Source organism: Artemia sp. Qi Xiang Cuo, chromosome 14 (assembly GCF_049724085.1).
Source record: "Artemia sp. Qi Xiang Cuo chromosome 14, ASM4972408v1, whole genome shotgun sequence".
Taxonomy (NCBI): Eukaryota; Metazoa; Arthropoda; class Branchiopoda; order Anostraca; family Artemiidae; genus Artemia; species Artemia sp. Qi Xiang Cuo.
Window position 1 is genome coordinate 27,398,608 of NC_142807.1, and position 26,525 is coordinate 27,425,132.

Here is a 26,525-nt window from a genome sequence, read left to right on the forward strand (position 1 = left end):
GTATTCTCAACTAATTGAAATAAAATCTGACTCTCTGACTCTCTGACATCTGACTCTCGGATCTCAGATTTGTTTGTATTTTTGTTCTTCTCTATCAGTTTTAGTCTAGATTATCTTCCCTATTACAATTATTATTATTTTTTTTATCATCATTACGGGCTGGCTGAATTTACTCACCAGACTGAGTCGATGCTAAAGCCATAAAGGCCAGTTGCCTCAACACCCTTTCGGAAAATCTAAGCATTGGTGGACGCGATACTTTACTTAGTTTCCCCCTCCTTCAGTCCAGATATCGCATTAGCGACCCTTATCAGCTGTTGAAAGAAAAGAATAACGTTAACACTGTAAGCAGAATAGTAATATATCGAGGATATCTGTTACCTGGAAGATACCTTAGGTTTTATATATGCATATACGTGATCCTTTTATTAAAATACAAGGAAATTTGTCAGTCATTTTTAATACTCATTGTTTATTAATTTGAAAATTTCAAAAAAAAAAAATCGTGATGTCTGTCCAACGGCTATGCAACAGTATTAATCCCAGCGGTTGTAATGCACGGTATCTGATTGTAATTTAGACAGAAGCCATCCGACAAATCCGTTTCAGCCTCAAAATTATCGGTATGGACACGAAGTTCAAAAGGTTTGGATGTACCTGAAAGCAATAAGGTTGTAAGTTGGTCCTTAAAACAAATTTTTAAAAAGAAACTGAAGCTGGGCTTGACATTACATTGTGATTTTTTTTGGCAAAATAAATTTTTTATTTAATCATTTTTAAATATCAATTTTTCTGCGAAAGCTTTATGTTATATCTGAAAAGTGAAATAAGGAATTACAATGGGAAGTTTTATGCTAAACTTGAAAATGCTGCTAGAATTTTTTTTAGTGCATATTTTTAGTCCAGTAGCTCTTTATAAGTCGTTTATTTAAAGACATTTGGTTTTTTTTTAAATATTACAGATTTTTTTGCTGTTTTGAAAAATGCAAAGGAATTTTTCTAGCACTCGCAGTCTGTACATGATAATCTTTTGAAGTCTTTAGTCTGAAACGTCCTCCCACGCCCTTTTTCCGCTAATGAAATCCGATCCAAATTTTGAGATGGCTTTGTTGTTCAAAATTGTCCAAAAGGCAACTGACTTTGTCTCCAGGGGTGACAAAACCCTCCATATCCCCTAGGGTAAGGACAGTAAGTTACACGAGTTGCCCTTGTTAACATATTGATTTAAAAAACTTTTTCCACAAGACAAGTTTTTCAAAGAAAAGTAAAGAGCTCCATTAAGCCAAGAATGAGCAAAAATAAAGTTGAATAATCTTCCAAGCGTAGAACTGACACAAATCACTTTCAATAAATAAATGAAACTCAAACATAAATTACAATAAATAGCCGAGTCAGACTCAAAATGAGCAAAAATTATCAAGAGTAGGGCTGATAACCCTTATTGCTTTCTCATGACCAAAACACAATTTACGCTTTAATAAAAAAAAAAAAAAAAAAAAAAAAAAAAAAAAAAACTGTGGATTGTCAGTTAAATTGACATATAATGACATTTCTACGTTAAAGTTTTGATAATTTTTCATTTGAAAGCAAGAAAGGTGAAAACATTTCAAACGTATAATGTTTTCAGTAAAGCGCAAATTGTGTTCTGGTCTTGAGAAAGCATAGGGGCTATCAGCCCTACTAATGTTAATTTTCGCACGTTTTGAGTTTGACTCGACTATTTCTTGTAATTTCTGTTTGTTTTTAGTTTCATTTATTGACTTTATTTTTGCTCATTCTTGGCTTAATGGAGCTCTTTTCTTTTCTTTGAAAAACTCGTCTTGTGGAAGAAGTTTTTTAAATTAATTTCTGTTCGTTTTTTATTGACATTATTTTTTTCGTGGGAAAAGAATATTGTATATCTTTTCAGTTTTCTTTTATGAGAATCCATAGTATGGGTTGCTTTTTGTATGTTGGAGAAACTTTTTTAACAATTTTTAATCCTGACACAAACTGTATTTTTTGAATTTAACTTTATAGCTTCTAAAGTTGACCTGAAAAGCAAAAGTTAATGTCATTCCCAAAAGATTATATCTATGCTCTTTGACAAGCTCGATACACTTACATTCTTTTTATTTATTTGAATTGTAAGAACAGAAGTAGTAATGGTAATAGTAGTATCCTCAAAATTTTCAACTTAATACCCCCAGTCACTCTCGATATATTGCAAAGGTGTCTTGTAGGCAACCATTTAACATAATACCTTTTGATTTATTTTAGAGTAACATTTAGTTTTAAAGTAAAATGAGACAATTGCATAATTGTGGGGGTTGACTTGCCTAATATCCCTAAAAACATAGTTGCTGGGTCGTTCTACTATGCTGAACAAAATAGCTGTCTAAAATTTTGATTGGATGCGTTTCGAAATTGAAAATTGAATCGTCTTGAGAGAAGGGCTGCTTGCCCTCGAATTTCTTGTTACTCTTAAAAAGGGTATCAGGCCCTCGCACTGTAATTGGAGGGCAAGGGGGAGGACTTTCTCCTTCATGTATCTAGTAAAAACATTTTAAACAAGTAAAAACAAAGTGAAAGTATTTTAAATATATTTTGTTTTCATTAAAATGCAAATTATGTTCTGGTCTTGAGAAGGCATTGGGGTTGTCAGCCCTACTTATGTTAATTTTTGATCGTTTCGAGTTTGACTAGACCTTGACTAGCACTAGCCCTTCTAATTTCTAATCGAATGAGCCCTTTTCGAAAATTCTACGACAACAAACGGCCATCTCAAAATTTCTATCAGATACATTTCGGGAAAATACGAGGTGAGGAGGGGGGGTATCCACCCTCCCGTCACTCTAAATCTCAAAAAGGGCACTAGAACTTCTGAATAGCAATCCAATAAGCCCTCCCGAAGTTTATACGATCACCCTTTCTATGTAAACCTTATTTGCCCCCAGGGCATAACTTACAACCCTTGCCCTGAGGGCTCTAGGGGGGTTGTCATCCTCAAATATACAATTTACGGACTTTTCAACTACGCTGAACGAAATGGCTATCTAAAAATTTTGACTGGATGTGTTTGGGGAAATGGAGGGTGTGTGAGGGGGTTAGTTGCCCTCTAATCACTTTCGACTATTAAAATAGGCCCCAGCCCCTTTCAATTTACAATCGAATGAGCCTTTTTAGTAGTTTCTACGACAAGAATGGCCCAAAGTTTCTATCAAATTCATTTCAAGAAAATACGAGGTGTGGGGGAGAGGGTATCTGACCTCTGATCACGTTTAATCTTATATAGGGTACTAGAACTTGTGATTACCAATCCAATGAGCCCTCTACAAAGTTTATAAGACCACCCTTTCTATACAAACTTTATTTGCCCCCAGGGCATAACTTAAAACCCTTGCCCTGAGGGATCTGGGGGTTGTCTTCCTCGAAAGACCTAATTTTCGGACCTTTTAACTAGGTTGAACAAAATGGCTATCTCAAAATTTTGATTGGATTTGTTTGGGGAAATGGTGGCGTAAGAGGGGGGTTAGGTGCCCTCTAATCACTTTTGACAATTAAAAGGGGCATTAACCCCTTTAATTTCCAACCTAATAAACCTTTTTAGAAGGTTCTACGACAACAAATGGCCATCTCAAAGTTTCTATCAGATACATTTCGGGAAAATATGAGGTGTGGGGAGGGGTATCCATCCTCCAATCACTCTGAATCTTAAATAGGGCACTGGAACTTTTGATTACCAATCCAATGAGCCCCCTCCGCAGTTTATAGTACGATTACCCTTTCTATATAGACCTTAAATGACCCCAGGGCATAAATTACAACCTTTGCCCTGAGGGATGTGGGGGGGGGGTTGTCATCCTCAGAGACATAATTTCTGGATCTTTCAACTATGTTGAACAGAATGGCTATCTCAAAATTTTGATTGAATGTTTTGGGGAAATAGTGGGCGTGGGAGGGGTTAGTTGCCCTCCGATCACTTCCAAATATTAAAAAGGGCACTAGCCCTTTCAATTTCCAGTCGAACGAGCGCTTTTCTGAATTTCTATGATAACTCCTTTGATACAAAGTGCCCTGGTATAAAAACAAAAACAAAAAAAACAACAAAACATTGTGCCCACATCGCTCTTACGCTGCTTATGAAACCTAATATACCCCAAGGGCATAACTTACAACCCTTGAAATACGATCTTGATCGTTAAAATACGAGGATTGGGGGGTTTAGGTGTATCCACCCTTCTAAATCTTAAAAAGGACACTAGAACTTGAGTACCAATCCAATGAGCCCCCCCCCCTCGAAATTTATACGGTCACCCTTTCTATATAAAATGTCCCTTGCCCTTGAATCACTCCAATCACCATATGTCCTCCAATCACTTTCGACTATCAAATAGGGCACTAGCCCTTTCAATTCTATCAGATGTATTCTGGGAAAATACGAGGTGTGGGGTGGGGGTTTCCCCCTCCCGGTACTCTGTATCTCAAAAAGCGCACTAAAAATTTTGATTAGCAATCCAATGAGTCCCTTCCGAATTTTCACCCTTTCTATGTAAACCTTATATGCCCTCAGCACATAACTTACAACCCTTGTCCTGAGGGCTCTTAGGGGGGGGGGAGGGATATCATCCTTGAGTAGTCCAATAGTCATATAGATTGAATTTTCAAATTAAACTAAAAACGTACAAAAATTACTACATATAGAAGTTTTGCTACTGCTCCGTTTCCCATCCCCTAAATGCAAAAGTCCTAAAGCCTACTGCGTCATTTGCGCTTTATTGAAAATAAAATAAATTAAAAACATTTTTTTTAATTTACAATATTGAAAAACAAAAGAAATAAATCACAGCGAAATAAAATCTTCAATTGTTGAGACTCACAGGAATTAATATTATTACATATTAAACATTCAGTTTATTTTCAATAATATGTTCCAGGTATCTTGTTGTAGTTAATGTTAAGGTTATTGTTAAAAAGGTGGAAAAAAGCAATGTTAAAATGGTAGCTTTGTAGTTCTTCATTAATTTCGTTCTTCAAGTTTGTGTCTTATAAACCAAATATTCTTCTTCCTTATGCAAATGGAAAGGCACCAATGTTCTCCTTACCAAGTTAACTTGCTGGTCTTTTGTCCATGTGTACTTTATGCAGTTGTTCCTTGGAGGTGTGTGACGAGCCCATAACAGTCGATATTAACCAACTCCTTCCACCCCAAATGCGGACAACCTGCTTTCCGTTTAGCCCAAGACGGTTGGCCAAAAAGGACGATCTCGGCAAGCTGCCACCCTTCATCCACAGATCTTGCCCTAGCCATGTCAACCTTTCTCTCAGTATAACCATTGAAAGCGGGATTGAACCACACATCTCGTACAGCCTACTGTTTGAAATACGGTCAGTCAGCCGGGTACCCAAAACAGTCCGTAGGCGATTTATCTGGAAAACATCTAGCATATCTTCGTCCATTTATCGGAGCGTCGCTTGCGTTAGAACCATATTTGACCACTGTCATCACTCTAGCTCCCAATATTCTAATCTTGGTTTGGAGACCTATCTTCCTATTCTTCCCAACTTTTTTCAACTGTAAAAATACCCTGAGCCTTTTCTATTTTATTTTTAACATCTTCACTGATCCCACCGTCTTTACTAATAATGCTACCAGGGTAAGTGAAGCTGTCCACATGATCAATCTTTCTGTTACTCATAGTAGCCTTTTAATCTTCACTTATTTCTAGCCTTTGTGACTTAGTCTTCTTAACATTAATTTCAAACTTATTCTAGCACCCTGAACACGCAAAACCTTTAAAAGTTTATTCACTTCGCTCACACTTTCATCTAGGATGCTTAAATTGTCTGCATAATCTAAGTCCAGGAAAGTTTTTCTTCTCCATGTTATTATCAAAAGTAACTATGTTGTGCTTCCAAAATAAGCGATATGAGTAGTAAATAGTGTCGAAGGGAGGGCAACCTGAAGCCACATTATAGCCAGTATAAGTCTAAATAATCTATACTTACTGCATACAGGAATTTCTGCCGTGTCTCCACCATCTGCTGCAAGAAATGGTCCACAAATTCTGTCAGTTGTCTTCGTTGTACCTTGGCCATAACCACTGGGAATGGTGATCCAGTCTGTAGTACAGTCTGTATCTACGCTAGCCGTGCCTGCCTCACCACTGATCTGGAAAGCTGGAGGAGCCGCTGATGTGCATTGAGAATAGCACACGCCACAGAATCCCTGAAAATTTAAGGCCCTGAAGTCGTTTATACTTTGTGCGTATAGTTTGTTTTTCGAAAGTTCCCAAAAAATAATACAAAAAAGAACTGGTCTAAGGTCAGTGGAGTCTACAGTAGAAACGTATACTCTGGATACTTCGTCTGTATAGTTAACAAGTTTCCCTCAATGCAAATGAAGAAAAAAACAGCAACTAAAGCAAAAAGAAACCAATAACAATTTTGAATGAAAATAAAAAAGAGGAAACAAGAAGATAAAGCCAAAAAATGAAAAGTATGATCAAGGTCAAGGAACTATCAAATACACTAAACTAACACATAGCGGAGTTATGCATGATCATTCAAGGACTTTGGATTGCTTGGGGGGGGGGGGTATTCAAACTCTTATTTGTGGCAATTTCTGTTCGTTTTAAGTTTGACATGGATATTCATTTTAATTTATGTTCGTTTTAGAATTCATCCATAGCAGCCTCTATTGTTTTAATGTCTGATACGACTATTCATTTTATTTCTTGTTTTTTTTGGTTTCATTTATTCATTCATAATAAATTATGTTACTTTTAATTTTGGATCATTACATGACTCTATTTCTGCTCATTTTAGGTTTAAATATTGCTCTTTACTTTTCTTTGAATAACTTTTTTCGGATAAGCTTTTGAATTAATTTAACTTCGATATTTAAATGACATAGCTTTTTTGTTGGTTAAATATATGAAAATTTGTAAAGTTTTCTTTTTCAGTACTTTTGCTTAAGAGCCAAAATGCTGGACTTAAATGTAAATTTGGGGCAAAATTTCAAAATGTGAGCTTACTTGAAATGGAAAAGTTTGTACCGGAAATATTTTGTAACATCGGTAAACCTGTTCAGCAAAACCGTTCGACCAGCCGTAACTTTTAATTTAAACTCTGGCATGGATGGGGAGGGGGATTTTTATTTATATGGATTTAAAATGTGCGAAAATTTTGGTCTTTTATTGGGTTGAAGCCATCCTGTAGACATCCTTGAATGTACACTAATCTTGCTCTATTATTTTATCGAAGATTCTTTTCTTGTCCTATTTTGCAATAAATGTTTGTCGTTTAAATAAATGCACTTTAAGGTTACTGACAAAAAAGAGTTCGGAGGTCTTATTTCTTGTCTTAAAAAAGAAAAAGAAAGAAATTGAAGTTTTTCTCCCAGATTTTTGCTCTCATTAAAGTCTTTTTGGTCTTGTCTACTGACCCTCAAAATTTCATACCAGTCGGATAAAAACAATATTTCGCATTTTTTTTTCCCAAAACATCGATTCGTGTACCAATTTTTCCATATCACCGATTTTTTCTCTTAGGTTTAATTTGTACAACAAATTGTAAGCCGATAGGGGACAAAAAAAAATTGGGCTCATTTTTGGGCTTATTTCATTTCTAATACTTTTTGTTTTCATTGTTTTTACCCACATGCCCTGGAGGTTCAACTCAATCGGAGAAAACAAAAATTGTTGACCCAGTTTCAGGGGTCGCTTGTTGGTACAACCGAACTTCAAAATTATTTATGTTTCATAAGATTAACCTCTTCCGAAGAAAAGTGTTTGTTGGCCTTTTTGATCAATTTCTAAACGAGCCAATATTTTCTTCTTTTTTTGGATAATCGGAGTGCTCTAAGCCTAGAAAATTTCAGTTATAAATTTCAAGCCAATCAAAGAAAAAAATTTTTGGTTATTTTTAGGGACCCTAGCCCCCCATCTTATTATTTGACACATTAGAGTTTGCTTTTCTACTTTTTCTTGTGGGTTGTGGTTGCCAAGGCCCAAGGAACTAAGGATATAAGTATTGAATTGATCATAATTTTTTTGGCCCTGTTTTGGCCAAATTTTTAGCCAGCTTTGTCTACAAACCGGATTTTTTTTTATATTTGGCTCCTTTTGGCTTGGGGAGCTACGGCGGTAAGTTTCAACCTTCAAATGGTCAGGGAGAAAAGATTTTTTGCCGATTTTTGAACCCCCTAACACCGATCCTTACAAAAAAGTGAATTTATGGGCCTCTTAGCCCAGGAAACGACACTTGAAGGTTTCAAGCAAACCCAAGAAATTTTGGCCATGCCTAGGCCGTAATTTTAAGGGGCCCATGTCATCACACTAATATTTCAGTGGTGCATTATGGTCTACCTAGCCAGTTACTTAAGGTCTTAACTTTCAAAACGTTCATAAAAAAGATTGTTGGCCGTTCTTAAGTTTCCGTTTTGAGGCAAACCAATATTTCTTTTTCTTTCTGCAAGTCAGGGTCCCTTTGATCCAAGAACATTCAGATATAAGTTTTAAGCCAATTGAAAGCTTTTTTTAATTTTTGGCAATAAATTTCTGCAACATACCAAATCGAAACAAGCTCTAATATAATGTATTTTGTACCAGAAACAAAGCATAATTGTATTTTGATACATTTTGCATCAAGTATTAATCTTTTAAAAAACACTTGAATCCTTTCGTGGCCTTATGATTTTGATTTTATTTTGTATTTTACTTTATTTAAAGCTTTCAGAATTGCTCGAAGGTCACAGACAATAGCCCAAAAAATTACCTCAGCCATCCGAATGCATATCGTATAGTCTGTATTTGATAACATGTAAGTATTTTCTGCGTCATCAAGCTGGTAATTGTAACTAAGAAGAGTTCCTGTAGTTGATGTGAAGTACTGTAGACACTGAGGAGGGGCTGGATAAGTAAAAAATAAACTATTAGAGAGGGAAAGAGTACTCATTTTGTAAACAAAAAGTCTATCTTAGCTGTCATAGCTATTCATAAATTATTTTACTCCTATCATAACTTTAAGTAAAAGTGGGAAAGGTTAATATTGAAACAATTGCACAAAAAAGTGCTTAATCTATGTTTTAAATCTATATTTATAAATGAGTATATTTGTCATATTTATGTAATTCTTTTCGGGAATAGCACTGTATTTTGTTCTGAAAATTGGCATAGTAACATTTTACAGCGTGAAAAACGATTTAAATAGGTCACGAATTAAAAAAAATTCATTTCCCCTCCAAGCCCCCTTAATAAATTTTTCATAAAATCGTCTGCTGACGCATATTAGAGACCCAACCACCGGAACCAACTGTCAACTTGAAGGTTGACAGTTGGTTCTGGGCCTTAAAAAGATGAGTAAAATGAAATCTGATTTTTGACATTGGTTAAGTCGAAACTTACACAGCCATATGCGTCTTACAAAGGTTGGAAAACCATGGAACTTAACTTTTATGCAAAATAAATTCGATGCAGGTGTGAAATTTGAAAACATAGAACGTGTGTAAAAATCAGCCGAAAATGAGCGGAAAAATATATCACTATGGAGCTCTAGAAAGCGTAACTTTCCTGATTGCTGTAGCAGAAGACAGACATTACCATTAATTGGTAGTAAAATCGATAAAATGTTGTTCAATAGCAAACGGTTGTACCACCCGATTGATTTTTGAAATGCTTTGTTATATTATGCACGTAAAATGGGCAGTACAATAGGTCGTTTCGGTTCTTTACATAAGCAGGAAAAGTTTCCGTTTTTTCTCTTCACAACTCAGTGTCGAAATAAAGAAGGCCATATCTGTTTCCTTCTTTAGTTCTCAAAATCCCGCTTAGAGCAATGGACTGCCCGTCGGACTTTTAAACTAAAGACTGCGAACTTGTCTCTTAAAATAGTCCATTTTTTCATTAGAATTTTTTCATCATAGTCGGTTTTCGTATAACTGACGTCACAAATACTTAGTATAGTTATAATAAATTTTGATGAAAATGAGCGTCTGTGCTAAACATTTTAAAAGTACATTACAGTAAAATTTGATGAAAAATTTTTGGTATAAACATGCAAAAAGGTTTGCTGATTACAATAGAATCAAATTGAAGTTCTTAAAAAAACTGTCTTTCTTTTCACCAAGCGAATCCTGGTCCCCTAGTACTAATAAGTTAATGCCAGATATGTGTTATTTGTGCTTCAATACATGTGATTTGACTGAAAACTTGGTCAAACCGGCTTTTTTTTGTTCAAGGTCGACAACAAATCTCACAAATTTCGAACTTTTGTTGGGAGCAAATATGGATGTTATTTGCGTCTACATTTCATATAATGTGCAAACATAACATCAGCCGATCTACAGATCCTCATTTTAGCATATAGATGTGGATTTTATTCGGGTTGCAGCTGTAGCTGGCAACCTAGTAAGAGACGATCAGGTCGCATTGAAAGAAATAAAATAGTTAGTTACAACCGAAAGTAATTAAAGAGATATTATTGTATACGGTGACCAGAAGACGCTGAATGAAATACTGAATTGGTTGTACGTAACCGGTCACCTTGTGTAAAAATCTATTAGTGGTGGGCACGCAGCAACTGTATGCCTCTAAGGACCTACCCCAGCATCAAACAAAAATTAAAAAGAAAAGATATATAATACAAAAGTTTGCAATGTTAAAATGAATAATAAACAGTAGGCTACACATTCAAGTTGGACATAAAAACAATACAATAAAAGAAATTACATGACAAATATAGAAATTGATACTGACAATCGCAAGAATCTCGAAAATTTGGGGGATGTGAGCATGAAGTATACCAGTCTTAATCAAGATCTGAAGAAGAAGAAACACTACAAGTATGAAATGGGTTAAAGATTTCTAACAGAGACACAGTCAAGGCCATATCAAGGGGGTGGGTGGGTTTGGTGGTCCCCCCTCCCCAATATGTTTGCCCAACTCGTAAAAAAGTAACAAAAATGCAAACAAACACAATTTGGTATGTTCTTTAAAGTTTTTTTGTACGCCCCTTCCCTAAAAAATAGTCCCACGAACAAAATCCTGGATACGTCCCTGGACTCAATGGACAAATCCAGAACCGTGAACTCTAAATCAATGTAATTCATACTATATACCCATATCTATAATCTGCTTCCTCCGATTGTATTCGGAGAGAATATTCATGTAATAGAAAATGAGTAAAAATCTAATTTGGTATATTTATAAAGATACCAATCAAGACCCATTAACTTGCGTACCAAATACTGGGATATAGCCGGAGAACTGACTTGAGGTGGCCCCGGTCACCACATTCCAGTCTGACGTTTCTAATTAGGTGTATATTTGTTTCAGTCAATACAACAAAAAGGAATAGGAACAAACCTAACACACAGGACTATTTCAACACAGCTAAGCTGTTTTTAAAGGTAATTAACTGTTTAAAATGATATTGAAAACAGAGAAATGTGTTTAAATGAGATATGCTGTTGCTAAAATAAGCTCATTGTTACCGAAGGACTTTCACAAATCGTAATAACACCTTTTCACAAATTGTACAGTTCAATATAAACAATGGACTCTCTACCCCGGTAATGAAACTTCAATATTTAGAATCGGCATTCTGTTCAATCACATATTCATTTTTATTTATGAAGGATAAACCAAGTTTACGTATCTTGCAAACAGGCTCAAAAAGTTCTGGAAAGCGGTTAGCTGTTTTCAATATCCTAGATTAGTCTAGGAATGATTCATTGACTAGCCGACTCAGAAAAATGCGATGATTCCAAGTACGCAGTTTGCTCATCTACCTGTTTCACAAATATTTTTTTTAGGTCGAGGTTGATTTTGAGGTGGTGAAATTCGTGTTTTTATGTGTAGGGGTACAGCAAAAAATTGATGTCAAGAACAGGGTGATAGATCACGGTGATTTTGAAAATAACTTTTGTTTGAAAGTAAAATTAAAACTTAGGTTTTTCGAGGTTAAGGTTGATTTTGAGGAGGTGAAATTCGTGTTTCCGTGTAAATGCGAACACCAACAAAATTTATGTCTAGAATAGGGTATTAGAGGGGTACAAAGGGTATAAAGTCTATAATAGGCTTTATAGGGTATTTATTTCTAGAATAGGGTATTAGATCAAAGTGATTATGAAAATTCCCTTTATTTGAACACAAAACTAAAAATTAGGTTTTTTGACGTTGATGTTGCCTTTTAGGAGAAATTCGTGTTTCCTTATAAAGGCGTACAACAATAAAATTTATGTCTAGAATAGGGTACTAGATCATGGTGGTTATGAAAATCACCTTTATTCGAAGGTAAAATTAAAACTTTCTTTGAAATATTCCATCAGTGTTAAACCACGCTGAACATGAAAGAAAGCGGTCTTAAAATTTAGATGGCAACTATCATCATGTCGATGGTTTAACTAACGATTAAAATATCCTCGACTTTTTCAGTTATATACTATACAAATGCAATGCAAAAAACGAAATATCAATATTCATAGATCTTCATTATTTTCCAGATCATCAACTCCGAGAAACTCAGTCGTAACACAGTTAGCACACCATATTCGCTTGCATGGTCCACAGGCCCAGGTGCATTTCATTCCATTTTTTTTTGCAAGTGCATCGCATATTTGAGCAGTCGTTTTTGCAGTTACAGTATAAAACTGTCATGTTATCAATGATTTCATGTCGGAGGGATCTAGCTGTGTCGATGTTGAATTGTTTATCAGCCGTAACACCAGAATTAATGTTTCCCCGACTCTCTAATTTATTTGTGCTTTTTGCTCGTTCTGTATTGGACGTTAGCAAAAGTTTGCATCTACAAATTGATTGCACTACAAGCTGGTGCTGAGAGTAATCAAGTCAGCCGCTGCAACTCATTCATGTCGCTTCTCCTTGTGTGACCACCGTTAGTTTTCAACGAGCACATGAGGACCTGCTCAATGACCAGATCTGACGAGAATTGGTAGTTTTCAGCTGTTTTATCACTTTACCAATTGATTTAAAAGCGTCCGAAGGGTTTTTGCATGCTGGGACTGTGAGGTCCCGTCGGCCACGAAAGATTTATGAAACTGATGGAATATTTAGAAGAAAGTCTAAATTTTATGTTAAAATAAAGGTGATTTAATGTTTCATTAAGGTGAAACATAAATTTTACCTCCACAAAATCACCCTCAACCTCAAAAAACGTAATTTTTAGTTTAATGTTCAAATAAAGGTGATTTTCATGATCACCGTGATCTAATGCCCTATTCTAGACATTAATTTTGTTGATGTACGCCTTTATATGGAAGCAATAATTTCAGCTCCTCGAAATCCACCTCAAACCTCAACCTCAAGCCGTATTTATGGAAAAGCTAGATGAGCAAACTTTGCATATTTGGAATCAGCAAGTTTTTCTGAGTTGGGTAGTCAAAGAATCATTTCTCTTGCAATTTATTTTTTTCAAACACTTCCTCGACTAGATGTCTTAATACTTTGTTGCACCACTTAGTAAAATGTTACTAAATTTAGCAAAAACGGATTCGAGTTAGTAAATTTTCTAAATCGAGATCAAATTTAGTAAATTTTTGAAAATCTTTTTAATTTAGTAAGTTTTTGTAGTAAATTTGCCAGAAATATGAAAAAAAAAAGTTTAATTGTGTCTGTGCCAGGTTGTATTCTGTTGAAAAAAATTTGAACATTTTTTTCTGTCTGAATTGATGTTTTTTATTCTGTGGCTTCAGTTTCAGTCCGTCCCACCTCTTCATTACCATCAGGATTTGTGTGAAGCTTTGAAAATCTGAAGTGTTGAAGTGGATACAACTAACAAATTTCTTTTTTATTTAGGAATCAATTCTTCAGTCAGTAATTTATTTTTAATGACGGTTTTGAATACAATGTTATGCACCCTTGTTCGAAGCACAAGGATGCATGGTCAGTTTTTGCTCAAAAGTGGTGAAAAACTGAACAAAAAGGATGCACAAGACCTTCTGGTGTGGCAAGTCCTCACGAAGGAGGAAAAACTGACCCATGAAGTGTTTTGCGTTTTTTTAATTGGTGGACAGAAATCACAAACTACCGAGTCCTTCAAAAATATTTAAATGGTTTTTCTAATGGCTATTTCTTCCCAATGTAGGTAAAACACAAACTAGGCTTGCTATTTGCGATGTGCATGGAAAACTGGTTTAAACGTAGGGAATCAAGATAGCCTGTAGCCTGGGTGCCAATTGACAAAAATATGCTCATTTTCAGGTCCTCTGTCGTCATGACACATCTGTCTTATGCAATCTGAAAACAGTTTCCAGTCATATTGAACCTTCTTATTATGATTACACCCAGGAATAGGTAACTCCAAGGGATGCTTGACCCTTAAAAATGACTTGAAAGGTTAGAAAATACTACCTGGAGAGTTTTCTATACAGTTCCTTTTTCAAGTTTGCAGTGTGACCTGTTACATGGCTCCTGCAAAGCATGCAATCTTAAGAAGAAAAAATTATTAATGGCAATAAGCTATAAGTTTAAACTTAATGGCAAAAATTTGAAGTGGAAACAATTATTATATGCTCAAAGAACAAGTGCCTCACCTGTTTACCTTAGGTTGTTCTGGCACTGTGCTCTTGTCACGCTTCAAAATTCTTACCTGAAAGCGTGGAAGACTTTATTAGAGACCTAGTCAACTATACTGGTTTTAGTCCAAAACGGGTCAAGGAGTATGAACAGTTTCAACAGCTTACAAATATTACCAAAGACAGGTGACTGGCCACTCAGTGCAACACGATGACTGTATTCTGGAGCAGCGGTTTGCAGGACTTTAGAACAACGGAGTCTTGGTTCTGTTCCTGGGTGATCAATCTAACGACGCTGACAGTGACTGGGCTAGTCGAGAGAAGGCGAGGCCGATTTACCGTTTTATGAACGGTCCCTTCTGCAAAGCACATATATATATTTTCTATTTTCACGCTGAAGAAAATCTATGTGCTCAATCTGGAGTTCTAGAGCAGAGAGGTTCGCGTTCACAGTATTCTGAATAGCACCAGATCTACATTCACCTCGCTATTGAAGTGCTCTGTGAAGCCCAGTGATATAGAAAGGGCTGCACATGAGGAAGTTTTGAAACTCTCCCCGGAGAACCAGACACTCCTGAGTGTAGTTCTTCCTCAGAGCGAATTGAACCTCAGGCCAAACACTGGGTGTCACTTGCTACAGTTGTTTTCTGCTGAAGCTTGCAGTATTCTGAAAAAAAAACTGCACGTCATATTATGTAGAGCTCTGCAGGCAGATCGCCAAAAGGTTCAACAGCGAAGATAAAACGTTCAAGAACCTTCAGTGCATCGATCCTGCCTTTGCTTTGAGCAGTTCAGTCAGAACCCTCGTACCACTCGTGATTTGATTTCCAATTTTGTTGGGGAATGCTGATAGGGAAATAGAGGGGGAAAATATATCTTTGATGTGCATTGGTCAAAATTAGAGTCTAGGAAAAACTTTGTGAAAAATAGAGTTAGTGACATTTTTTGAACCTGATATGTCATGGAAAAATTTGCGGTTGATGAAAGATGGTAGGGGGAACCGATGTTTGATGATCTTTGCAAATTTATGTTATAACTGTGATGTCTCCCCCATTCGTCTGCTGGGACAGAACGGCAGTTCTCAGTTTCGTCAAGCATGAAGACAAAACTTTGGAATAGGCTAAAGACGGAAACTGTTCCTACGCCCATTCGTCTGCTGAGACAGAACGGCAGTTCTCAGTTTTGTCAAACATGAAGAAAAAGCTTTGGAATAGGCTAAAGACGGAAACTGTTGCTGCGATGATGCAAACGAAACAAATGATGCGCAGAGATATTGAAAATGGATGAGTAACGATTTGGTCCATATCGCCCCAGTTAGTGTCAAGAATCTCAAGGTGGAAACCTAAAGAACCTTCTTTAACTGTTCAAGACGATATTATAGATTTTTATGAACATTGAGGAATAGTTGAGATTGTTATTTTTCCTCTGATCGTTTCTTCGAGCACTTACAAAGATAACAACCTTGTTGAAATACCGAACGTGGATGAAGGTTCATCCGGGCATATAACTGAATGTAAGAGTGTCGACCACTTTTTCAGTCGAGGGTAGTTTGGTTACCGGAAAATAGCTGCTACATTTGCTACATTGCTCCTGTTCGCATTGCGTGGCAGGATGCGCCTATGTCATATCATCTGGGAGGTTGGAATTTCTTTCGTCCTGTTGGAAAATACCGGAAAGGACATTTCTTTTCTTTTTTTTATCCTGTATTTGAAAATTTTCATAGGTTTCCTAAAATTGATTTGTGATTCGGTCTAACAACTGATCTCGATTCTTATGCCGGAAGTTCATCATAAAAAAGAAGTGTCCAGCTCAAAACAATGCCATTGTTTTGTCCTGATTGTCAGGCACCAAAGACTACCAATAGCAGTAAACCGCAGTCTACTCAGACAGTAAATTCAGGATCGATCAATTTGAGGTTTTTGAGCGCTTTATTGGTGAAGCGCTCCTTACAGTATCCATAAGGAGATGGCAAGAAAAAGCCGTCAAGTACAGACAAGGCTTACTAGGCGGGGTGTCGCTCGCAACGGGGTGTCCGTTTCAGGTAGAGTTTTTTCTCCCAACAACAGACTGTAGAGGTGGTGAGAAAACTGTTGCCCTTTTGAATTCACTTCTTGCCGGCGCAAACGGCTTCTGTACTGCGCAAGCCTGCTCCTACCCTCAACCAAGAAGTGGCTCCACGCTTTTTAGGGAAAAGAAATATTCCGCTTTCCGTAACTCCAACAAATCGATATTGTCAGCCAATGCAGCGGCGTCTGTAGTTTTGTTTAAAAAAGATTAAATAAAATTCAAGTGACAAGGACAGCAGTAGGTTTATTTGAAGGAAAACGAAAGAAAAGAGTAACAGACAGAGAAAAGAGGAAAAGAGAAAAAAGAAAAAAAAATGAAAAAAGATTGTGAAAATCCTAATGATTATCTTTTTATATCCTCTTAATATTCGAATTATTATCGAATTATTATCCATGGATATAGCACAGCCATAGTGTATGAAGATGATATGATTGCTCGTCAAAAGGCAGTAAATTATCTTGGCATTATTATAAGTGAGACTCTCAGTTTCCGATCCCACATGTAAACTTTATCCCGGATTTTATCGCGTAATTTGGGGATGATTCTTAAACTTAAATTAAATAAAAAAAAACAAGTTTTTTTTAACTGAAAGTAAGGAACGACATTAAAACTTAAAACGAATAAAAATTATTGCGTATATGAAAGGGGCTTTCCCCTCCTGAACGCCTCGCTCTTTACGCTAAAGTTTGACTTTCTCACAACTCTATTTTTTTTAAACAATAAAAAAATTTAGCGTAAAGAGCGAGGCGTTGAGGAGGGGACAGCCCCTTTCATATACGGAATAATTTCTCTTCGTTTTAAGTTGTAACATCGTAACTTTTGATGGGTTGGACTAAACTTGATGCAACTTATATATTTGAAATCAGCATTAAAAGCTGATTCTTTTGATGTATCTATTGGTATCAAAATACCGTTTTCTAAAGTTTCGGTTACCATTGAGCCGGGTCGCTCCTTACTTACAGTTCGTTACCATGAACTGTTTGATATATGTTCCCAACTAATATACTTAGGTTTCTCTATTTTTCGTTAATCCATCCCTACATTTTTTATTGTTCTTCTGTATGCTTGGGTACATTTTGTTCAATTTTTAATCCTGTGCGAATTATTCCAAAACAAGTCTATTAGAGTACTATCCGAAAAATCAGAAAGAGAATCGGTTCAAGAAGCTTATAGGGATCTTAGGATATTACCGGCGCCCTGTCTTCATCATTTTTATATATTGGTGTTTATGTATAGGTACAATGTGAACCAGCTGCCAAAGTGTTTTAACGGTTGGTTTTACAGCCGACGGAATATACATAACCAAAATACTAGGGAAAAAAAATGATTATTATACCCTACCTATAGTGTCTCCCAGGTCCACTTTTTCTTTTATTATAAAGGGTATAAATTTATAAAACAATTTGGATAATGATATAAAGAAGATGGAAAATGTTAGTGATTTTAAAGGAAAATTGAAAGACAAGTTATTAAGTAAGTATGAATTCTAGTTTTGTTTGTTTTGGACGAAATTAGTTTTGATTTAAATTAAGTTGTAATTGTTTGTTGGTTTGTGTGTGTGACCCCAGAGCATGAATATGGTATGTAGTTGCTGCCCCCGTAGTATGTATTGTTATAATTTTTTATTTATTTTTTCTTTCTTTTATTTTCTCTATTTTTTTCTTTCTTTCTTATTATAGTGATGTTAAAAGGTGTTATATGTATGTGTTTTTTTACCTGATTCACCCCACGTCAACCGTTTGGTTTTGGGTGAATCATATTAGCTTTTGCATGTAAATTGTTGTTAAAATTAAATAAATATATCAATATATCAATATAGTAAAAATCGATGCTTGATGGTGAACGTGAAAATTTATTTTGAGCATTTAGTAAAAACAAATGCGATTTAGTGATTTTTTCCTCTCAGATCTAGTAAATTCTTCCAGGCCAGGGTGGCAACACTATCTTAATATTTTTTGCCAGTATCCAACAGTTATTGTTCCAACAAAAAAGTGGTCAAGGAATTGGTGTCATATTATCCCCTTTATGGTATACAATCTCACTAGTCTATTCTAATCTCACTAGTTACTAGTAACTAGTAATTCTAATCTCACTAGTCACTATGCACGTCATAAAATAAAACCAACTAACCATTAGAGATGGCATTGCAAGGGAGTTGACTAATTTTGACATTCCATGTTCTTTCCTGTGATTCTGTTTCTGAGCTCGTTCCAAGGGAAAAACTGAGAGTAAATGATCCACCTCCAGTCGTCATATCAACATACACTTAAAGAAACGAAGAAAAAGTTAAAACATATTATTCTTCATCAAACAAAAATTTTGCAGACCAAACATAAAATATTCAAATAAATTGGATCATTTTGTATTTTCAGTATAAGCCTCTCCAAGTCTGTGGACTTGCAGAGTATCCTTTATCCTGCTTACAGAGCTTTGATGATAATAATTTCGCTGGACACTTAGTAACAAGGAGGGGAAATAGCCTCCAAGAAAACAAGTTAAAAGAGGCAGTTAATTGTGAAAAAACATTTCGTATATAACAATTCGAACCAGGTAAGAATATAAGCTTAAAGATATTTTTCTGAGCACTAATATTTTTATTAAATTGATGCCTGTGCTGGCAATGTTTACATAAAACAGGAAAATTTGAATAATGTTTTGTTTGGAAAATGGAATGCTTGCTTTTAACTTTAGGGTTTTCACTCCCGGGGCAAACTGTAAGGAAATGCCAGAATAAGGAATACCACAAATCAAGGCCGAATCCAGAAGTTTTGCTTCATGGGGGTATATTTCCTTTGGGGGGGGGGGGTAAAATAAAACTGCACAAAACGCAACAAAAAGTTGTTTATAGGTATTTTTGTTACTTTTTTTATCAACCGGACAATTTTTTTTTTGGGGGGGGGGGTTCCAACTTGGTAACCCCACCCCCCTGGATACGGCTATACTGCGAGCATCAAAACTCAAATAAAATTTTGAAACATAACATCAAGGTAAACATCTAACATGAAAATTTATAATTCTCTGAAAAGATTAAAACTATAGAGACAGAAATTCTTCCTGTCTCTAAATATCATAAGGTGTATTTTCATTAACCGAACACGAAATTCTTGCAACAATTTTGCAAACAATTATCATATACGCAATTTCTAATAGCTTTTGATGAGTACTTTTAAACTCATTAATGGTCATATATTTAGAATCAGCATAAAATAAAATTATTTGTTATCACGTTTTTTCTTAACTCCTTTTTTTAGTTTTGGTCACTATGACACTGGTCGCTCTTGGCTTACAGCTCGTAGCCACGAGCTGTTCGAAGTTCAAACAATTTTAAGAATACAAACTAAATTTACACATTCTTTGGAAAATAATTATGGACGAATTTACAGTTCTAAATAGCCTTTGATGGAGCATTTGTTACCAGATGTATTGCTGCTTTGGGCTTGAACGCTAGGACAGCAGCTTTGTAATTGTGTGCCCAAATGAATCTGAAGTTAAGATAGGATATTGCTAATTCCAGCATCATAAGAAAGCCCATAGATATGATATATGGCATTATGGTATCAAATGTGCACTGGGAAGGGTTCGGATTATTACTTGTTAGTTTCCTTGGGGTTGGAAAGTGAAAATAATAGAGAAGTTTTCTAAACCTCTTTACAGCCAACATTCCATTAAATATTGAAAAAATAAAACAAAACAAAATGTTAAAAAACCGATAAGAGAATGTTTTATTACAATCAAACGAAACCTCTATTTTCTTTTCAAAATTTTAATATTGCCTCCATACCTTACCGTCAAATTTCGAAATCAATTAGGTCGTGGAACGAACCTGTAAAATAACGGAATTTTGGTAACTATAACGGAATTTTACCCATCAAAAGCAATGAGCCTGAGAAAATTTGCCTAATTTTCCAAAAAAGGGGGAAACACCCCAAAAGTCAAGCAATCTTAATTAAAATCGCACCATCAAATTCAGCACATCAGAACACCCTAGTGTAGATGTATCAGGTTCCATATGCAAAAAGGTATTTTTTTTTTACTTTTTGCCAGAAGATAGATCACGTTTGCGTTTTTATTTGTCTCTTTTTTTTCCAGGGGTGATCGTATCGAGCCAGTGGTCATAGAAGATCGGAAGAGAGCTCATTTGAAAGTAAATAAAAAATTCTAGCGCTTTTTCTAAGTGACTGATAATATTTGGAGGGCACCTAAACTACACCCTACGCCCTTTTTCTCCCGAACCTGGTAAAAATAAACCCCAGCTACTTGCCAAAGAGGGGCTTATCGAATATCATGCTACTATGACAATTATTCTGTCAATAGAACCCATGAAAACGTAGAAAAACATCTGGAACAACATAAAGACAGTATAACCAAGGCTTTAAATTGTAATAGTGCTCATAATTATTTTTATCTTGTCCTGTTTTTGCCGTCTTTTTGATAACCCCAACCATGTACTACTTTTTGAAAAATCCTCCCTCCTTAGCAATGACCTAGGAATAGAATAGGTTGTCTGTGAGAAAATAGAAATTAAACTCAAGGTAAATAATAATATTTTCTTAAATAGGGATTTGGAGGAGTATTCAATCCATCCTTTTTACACCAATTTAAATAAAAACGATTTGACAAATTATATTAAAAATCCAGTAGTCAATACCAGTAAACCTGTAACTAAAAGACCTTTGAGGTTAGCTGCCGATAAGGCAAGAATAGCATTAGAAAGATGTTCTTAATTTTTATTTCACATGAATAAATTGCCTCGTTTCGTTTTGTTTTTTCTATCAGTCCAAGTTGAACTTCGTTGAAGTAAGGATTCTGGGACTGTTTTAATTTTTAGTTTTACAAATTGTATTTTACTGTAAGCCTTATTTTTTTATATGCGTTTTGCTGAGGACGGCCCTTCGGAAGTGTGGTTTTCGTCTTTATTTACGCTGTAAGTTATGAAATTGCCCATTGTTTGCATATATTGTTTGTTATTGGGAAGTATACAGACATTTTTTGGGAGGGGGGTATTGCTAAACTAGACTAAATTTACTAAACTTACTACCACTTATTAAAACTTAATACTTACTATGCTGTCCTGTATTTGTACCACATAAGACTGGGATTGGGTTGGAGCCTCCGCTTACCGTGAAACTGTCGGTCACGCATTGCCCTTGAAAGTTCGCGCCCATCGTTTCGAAAGCAGAGCTGTCTGGCTGAGAAATTACAAATTCTTCGAAATCAAGACTATAAAGAAGGAACAAGAAAAAATTAAATGAGTTCTGTGAAATTAAAGAACTTAGTTGAAACTTAGAAATGCATACAAATTGTTGTTTTCTTCTCGAGAAGGAACTTTCGTTCTTCTGACCCTCAATTCTATAATTTGTTGCACCCATTAGGGTGCAACATGATATAGAATGGTGTTGTTAGTCTAATGGTGTTGCACCATTAGGTGTGCATCTAATGGTGCACATTCTCTTTTTAAAAAAAAGATTAGTAAGACAAAAATATATTGCTTACAAATGACCCATTGTACAATTTTCAAGAGCATCCACTTCCATAAAATGCCCCTTGGTGAAAAATAAGGCATATATGTATATATATATATATAGTACCGAGAGCCAGGCAGCTAAGTTGAGGAATCCCGGTATCGCTACGCGGAAGGCTTGTATATATTTATTGTCATTGTTGCTTGTCTTCTAACCGCACGCTCTTCTTGATATTATGGCTTTACCATAAGTTCGATATAACCTATTCTTCCTGAAAGTTATCCCCTATTTAGATCGTTTTTGTGGCCAGAAATGTCAATATACCAATTTTCTGAAAAATATATGGAGCGGATTTCGAGCCCTTGCCCCGAACCGGCTACGCGGCAGGCTTGTATATATTGATTCTCACTGTTGCTTGTCTTCTAACCACAGACAATGTGAGCCTCTTCTTGATGTCATAGTGTTACCATAGGTTTGATACAACCACCCTGGAAAGAAAATGCAAATTTGTATCCTTCGTTAAAGTTGTAACCTTTTTAGCTCGTTTTTTGTGGCCAGAAATGTCAATATGCAAGGTGAAAAAAACAAACAAACAAACTATACAGCCGATTTCGAGGACAGCCTCAGAACTCGGCATGCGGCAGGCTTCTATACATTAATTTTCATTGTAAGTAGCAATCTCCAAATGAATCCCCTTTGTTTGCTACTCTTTCCAGGGGAAAATTGAGGGCTCCAAAGGGAATATATATAACGGTGAAGAATCCTAATGACTTGTAATTAACAATTGCGTAGTTTACAGCATCTTTGTAGGTTTTTGCTGGGTTTTGTGTCACATTTTGTTGGCGTCGAAAATTGTGATGGTGTTGTTTTTTTAGCGTAATATTTCCTTCTTCTTCACTTTCATTTTTGACACTTCATTTTTGACACATTCTAATATTCGCTCTTTTGCTATCACTTGTAATTCTTGCGGTCTTTTATCTTCTAACCGCATATTTTTTTGTTCTTGCTGTGGCATATATTTAAAACGCATATTTCTTTGTTCTTCACTTTTATTTTTAATTCGTTCTACTTCTCGTTTTCGCATGTTTTGTATCCGCATACTCGTTTTCGCATGTTTTGTATCCGCATGTTTCTTTGTTCTTCACTTTTGTTTTTGACTCATTGTAAATGTCGCTTACGCAAGTATTCTAACCGTATATTTCTTTGTTCTTCACTTTTATTTTTGACTCATTGTAAGTGTTGCTTACGCAAGTTTTCTAATTGTATATTACTTTGTTCTTCATTTTTGTTTATCGTTACTTTAGAAATTTTTTCAATACTCTTTACATTAATTGCACGGATTGGTCTTGTCACGTTTTATGGTCTAGGTTTTTCATTTGTCCTCTTACACATTGTTAAACTTCTGAAAAGGCATTCTGTAAATAGACTCATTCCGCTTGGTGTATCATCCTGAACTATGCTCCTATTATAATGTTGCATGCGTCATAGATATAAAAATGATACATTCACTCCTGAGGGGGGGGGGGGATAATGTAATTTATCCTTTTGAAATATGCTCATAAATATGACGTCAATCATACAATTTTTCCCCAAAATTAAAGCTCCAAACACATTTTCTCAATGTTGTTATCCATCCTTTTTGCAGGCTTGAAAATCCTAGGATGCAAATTTTACAAAGTATTTTTGACAAGTCCTGATTCTTGCTGTCACTTTCAATTTTGACTCGTTGTAATCATCGTCGTTGCAAGTAATATAACCGTATATTTGTTTGTCATTCATGGTTTACGTTATTTATTTGTCCTCTAGGCATTATCAAACTGCTGAAAACGCCTCATGCAAACAGACAAATACAGTTGGTATTATATACTTAGCTATGTTTCTTGTGTAATTTTGCTGCATCATGTACACTAAAAATGATACAACCATTACTGAGGCGAATATGAGGTATGCCTGCTCTTGAAATGGGCTCAAAAACATGACGTCACTCCTATCAAAATTAAGGGTCTACGCGTCAGAAACAATTTGAGTAATGACGCGTTATCTGGTTAGATGGTGTGCATAGTCTAAGCATTCTAGGAACAGATGGTTTCTATTCTTAAAGTTTTGGAGAATATAGTACGGAAAGTAATAAGGGTTTTATTTATGTGTTGAATTTTACAGACTTAGAGCAGTACTTAGACTTGTTTCATATATTTATCATATTTCTGAATCGGAAATAATTTAAAGATTAACATGTAATTTATGATCAATGACATCAATGTCTGCTTTTCTTTCTGAAAATACAACGCAGTAAGTATTGTATCGATTATTAGGTCTATCATCTAACAAAAGTTTAGTTTTATATCAGCAGTTGATACAGATGCATAAATATTAGGTTCATGTTTTGAAACATCAAAACAAAACATTGGATATACTGTTTTAAAGTCATTATAGTTAACAATAGTTCCACTATCAAAGTTTCGATGTTTGTATCCTAAATGTAAAAATATTTGATAAGCATCAGAATAATCCTCATTATTCTTACTAAAATAACATTTTAAATCTTCTTTTGGATGTTTATATAAATTCACTCTCACTTCAATTCTATTCATATTCGTATGATCAAATGCCATACTATTTTGTGAAGTATTATCATTTTTTTCTGTGTTCTGTAATACTATAACAATTTTAGTTGTATTAGATCTTTCAGAAACTACTCTCTATTTCAATTCTTTAGCATTATTATTATAGCTTTTATAAGTATTACACGCTTCTCATCTTAATTCAAATGAACTTTTTAACTAATTTACCTTCTAACTCATTACTAATGAATAAACTGGGATTTAATGCTGGCAGAATCCAACATAAATACATTATATCTACGTGAAAATTTTGAGAACCCTTTTTTATAATCTTATCAATGTTACTATTCCTTTTCAACGCCATTTGGTCTGTAACATCTCTAAATACCCGATTAATATCTTGACAAAATCCAAATAATTACGGTAATGGTAAGTACATGCTAACTGTATGAATTTCTTTTGTTTTATTATATCTTTTTAATAGACCGCTATTAAATTCATCATTTTTCTTTATTTTAATTATTTAATTTTCACTTGAGTAGAAAGGCCCCTATTGATCGTGACCCCACACCATATATGGGCATAGAGTCCCTAGGGGAAATGGATTTCTGAGAAATTGATTGCGTAACCGATTGGAAATTTGGAACACCTGTGCTGTCAGTCATTAATCAAATTGTTTCCATGCAAAGTTTAATAGTGTCTGACAGGTACTGTCAACATTTATCCAGGAATAGATCCAAGTCATTAATGTCTTTGCCTCGGAAACAACTCTTTTGGTCGAACTCCAAAGGATATTAATAGCCAAACGCCATGGAAACAATTCTCCAAGAAACATCTTAGCGATGAATTGTTTTAGCGCGGGAATCAGGTTTCTTATTCATTTGAAACGCATTAGCGCAGAGATGCCAAAAACAAAAGGAACACGCTGAATTACGTTTAGGGATTATTTGGGCGAAACTGTTTAAGACAGGTTATGGAACTATTTCGGCGAAACAGCTAGAGACAATTTAAAAGGTGATTTTGGAAGAGATTTTGGAAGAGGTTTTGAGTGTGGTCGTTATAATACACAAGTTTCATTTGAACAGTGTTGTGAGGTCCTCTACCCCAGTCCCAAAGGTTCCGATCCCTCTACCTCAATTCCGAAGGAAGCCACCGGTCCTCAAAGGTCCACTGGGCTCCCAAAGGGCCCCCCGGTCCTCAAGGTTCCCCCAGACCCCCCCGGGGCCCAAAGGGCCCCTCCCCCCTTTGGCCCCCCAAAGGGGCCCCTCTCCCTCCATCCCCTCCTTCCTCCTCCCCTCCTCCTCCCCTCCCCCTCCTCCTCCTCCCCTCCTCCTCCTCCTCCTCCCCTCCTCCTCCCCTCCCCTCCTCCCCTCCCCTTCCCTCCCCCATTTTTTATACTTTTTTTGTGCATTGAGACACAGAACGACCCCCTCCCCCCGGCCCCTCCCCCTCCAAAGGTCTGATTTTTCAAAGTTCATTTTGAATTTCTTTCGTTGAAATGCAAGATTTGGAATGTTTCAGTTGTGTGTCGATATTGTTGAATACACCAAAGCAACATTTTCTTGATTTTTTCAAAATTCATTTTGAACTTATATCACATCGATGTATGATTTGTTAAAATTCAGCAGCTTTTGACTACGTGGCAACTTGTAAAAGTTTCTCTTAATAGTTTATTCAATTTTTATTTTGTTTTTCCTAAATATTAATTCAATATTTGGACTATATCAGTAGTGTTTGGTTTACCTTGTCACAGTTACATTTTCTTGATTTTTCAATGTTCATTTTGATTTTCATTCATTGAAATGCAATAGTTGGAATATTTAAGTAGTGTTTGGTTGTGGTTTACCTTGTCACAGTTACATTTTCTTGATTTTTCAAAGTTCATTTTGAATTTCCTTTTTTGAAAGGCAAGAGTTGGAA

General features: G+C 35.6%; 1 protein-coding gene across 1 annotated transcript; it reads right to left on the bottom strand.

Annotated features, from left to right (window-relative positions):
- Positions 1-488: 488 nt before the first annotated feature.
- Positions 489-24,635, bottom strand: LOC148944328 (uncharacterized). The gene is made up of 6 exons (XM_089099901.1): positions 24,448-24,635; positions 21,645-21,802; positions 18,713-18,847; positions 8,758-8,891; positions 5,989-6,208; positions 489-657 (listed from the first exon to the last, which is right to left on the bottom strand). Exons 1-6 carry the CDS (start codon positions 24,633-24,635, stop codon positions 524-526), a joined length of 969 nt encoding a protein of 322 aa, XP_088956027.1. The 3' UTR covers positions 489-523.
- Positions 24,636-26,525: the final 1,890 nt, after the last annotated feature.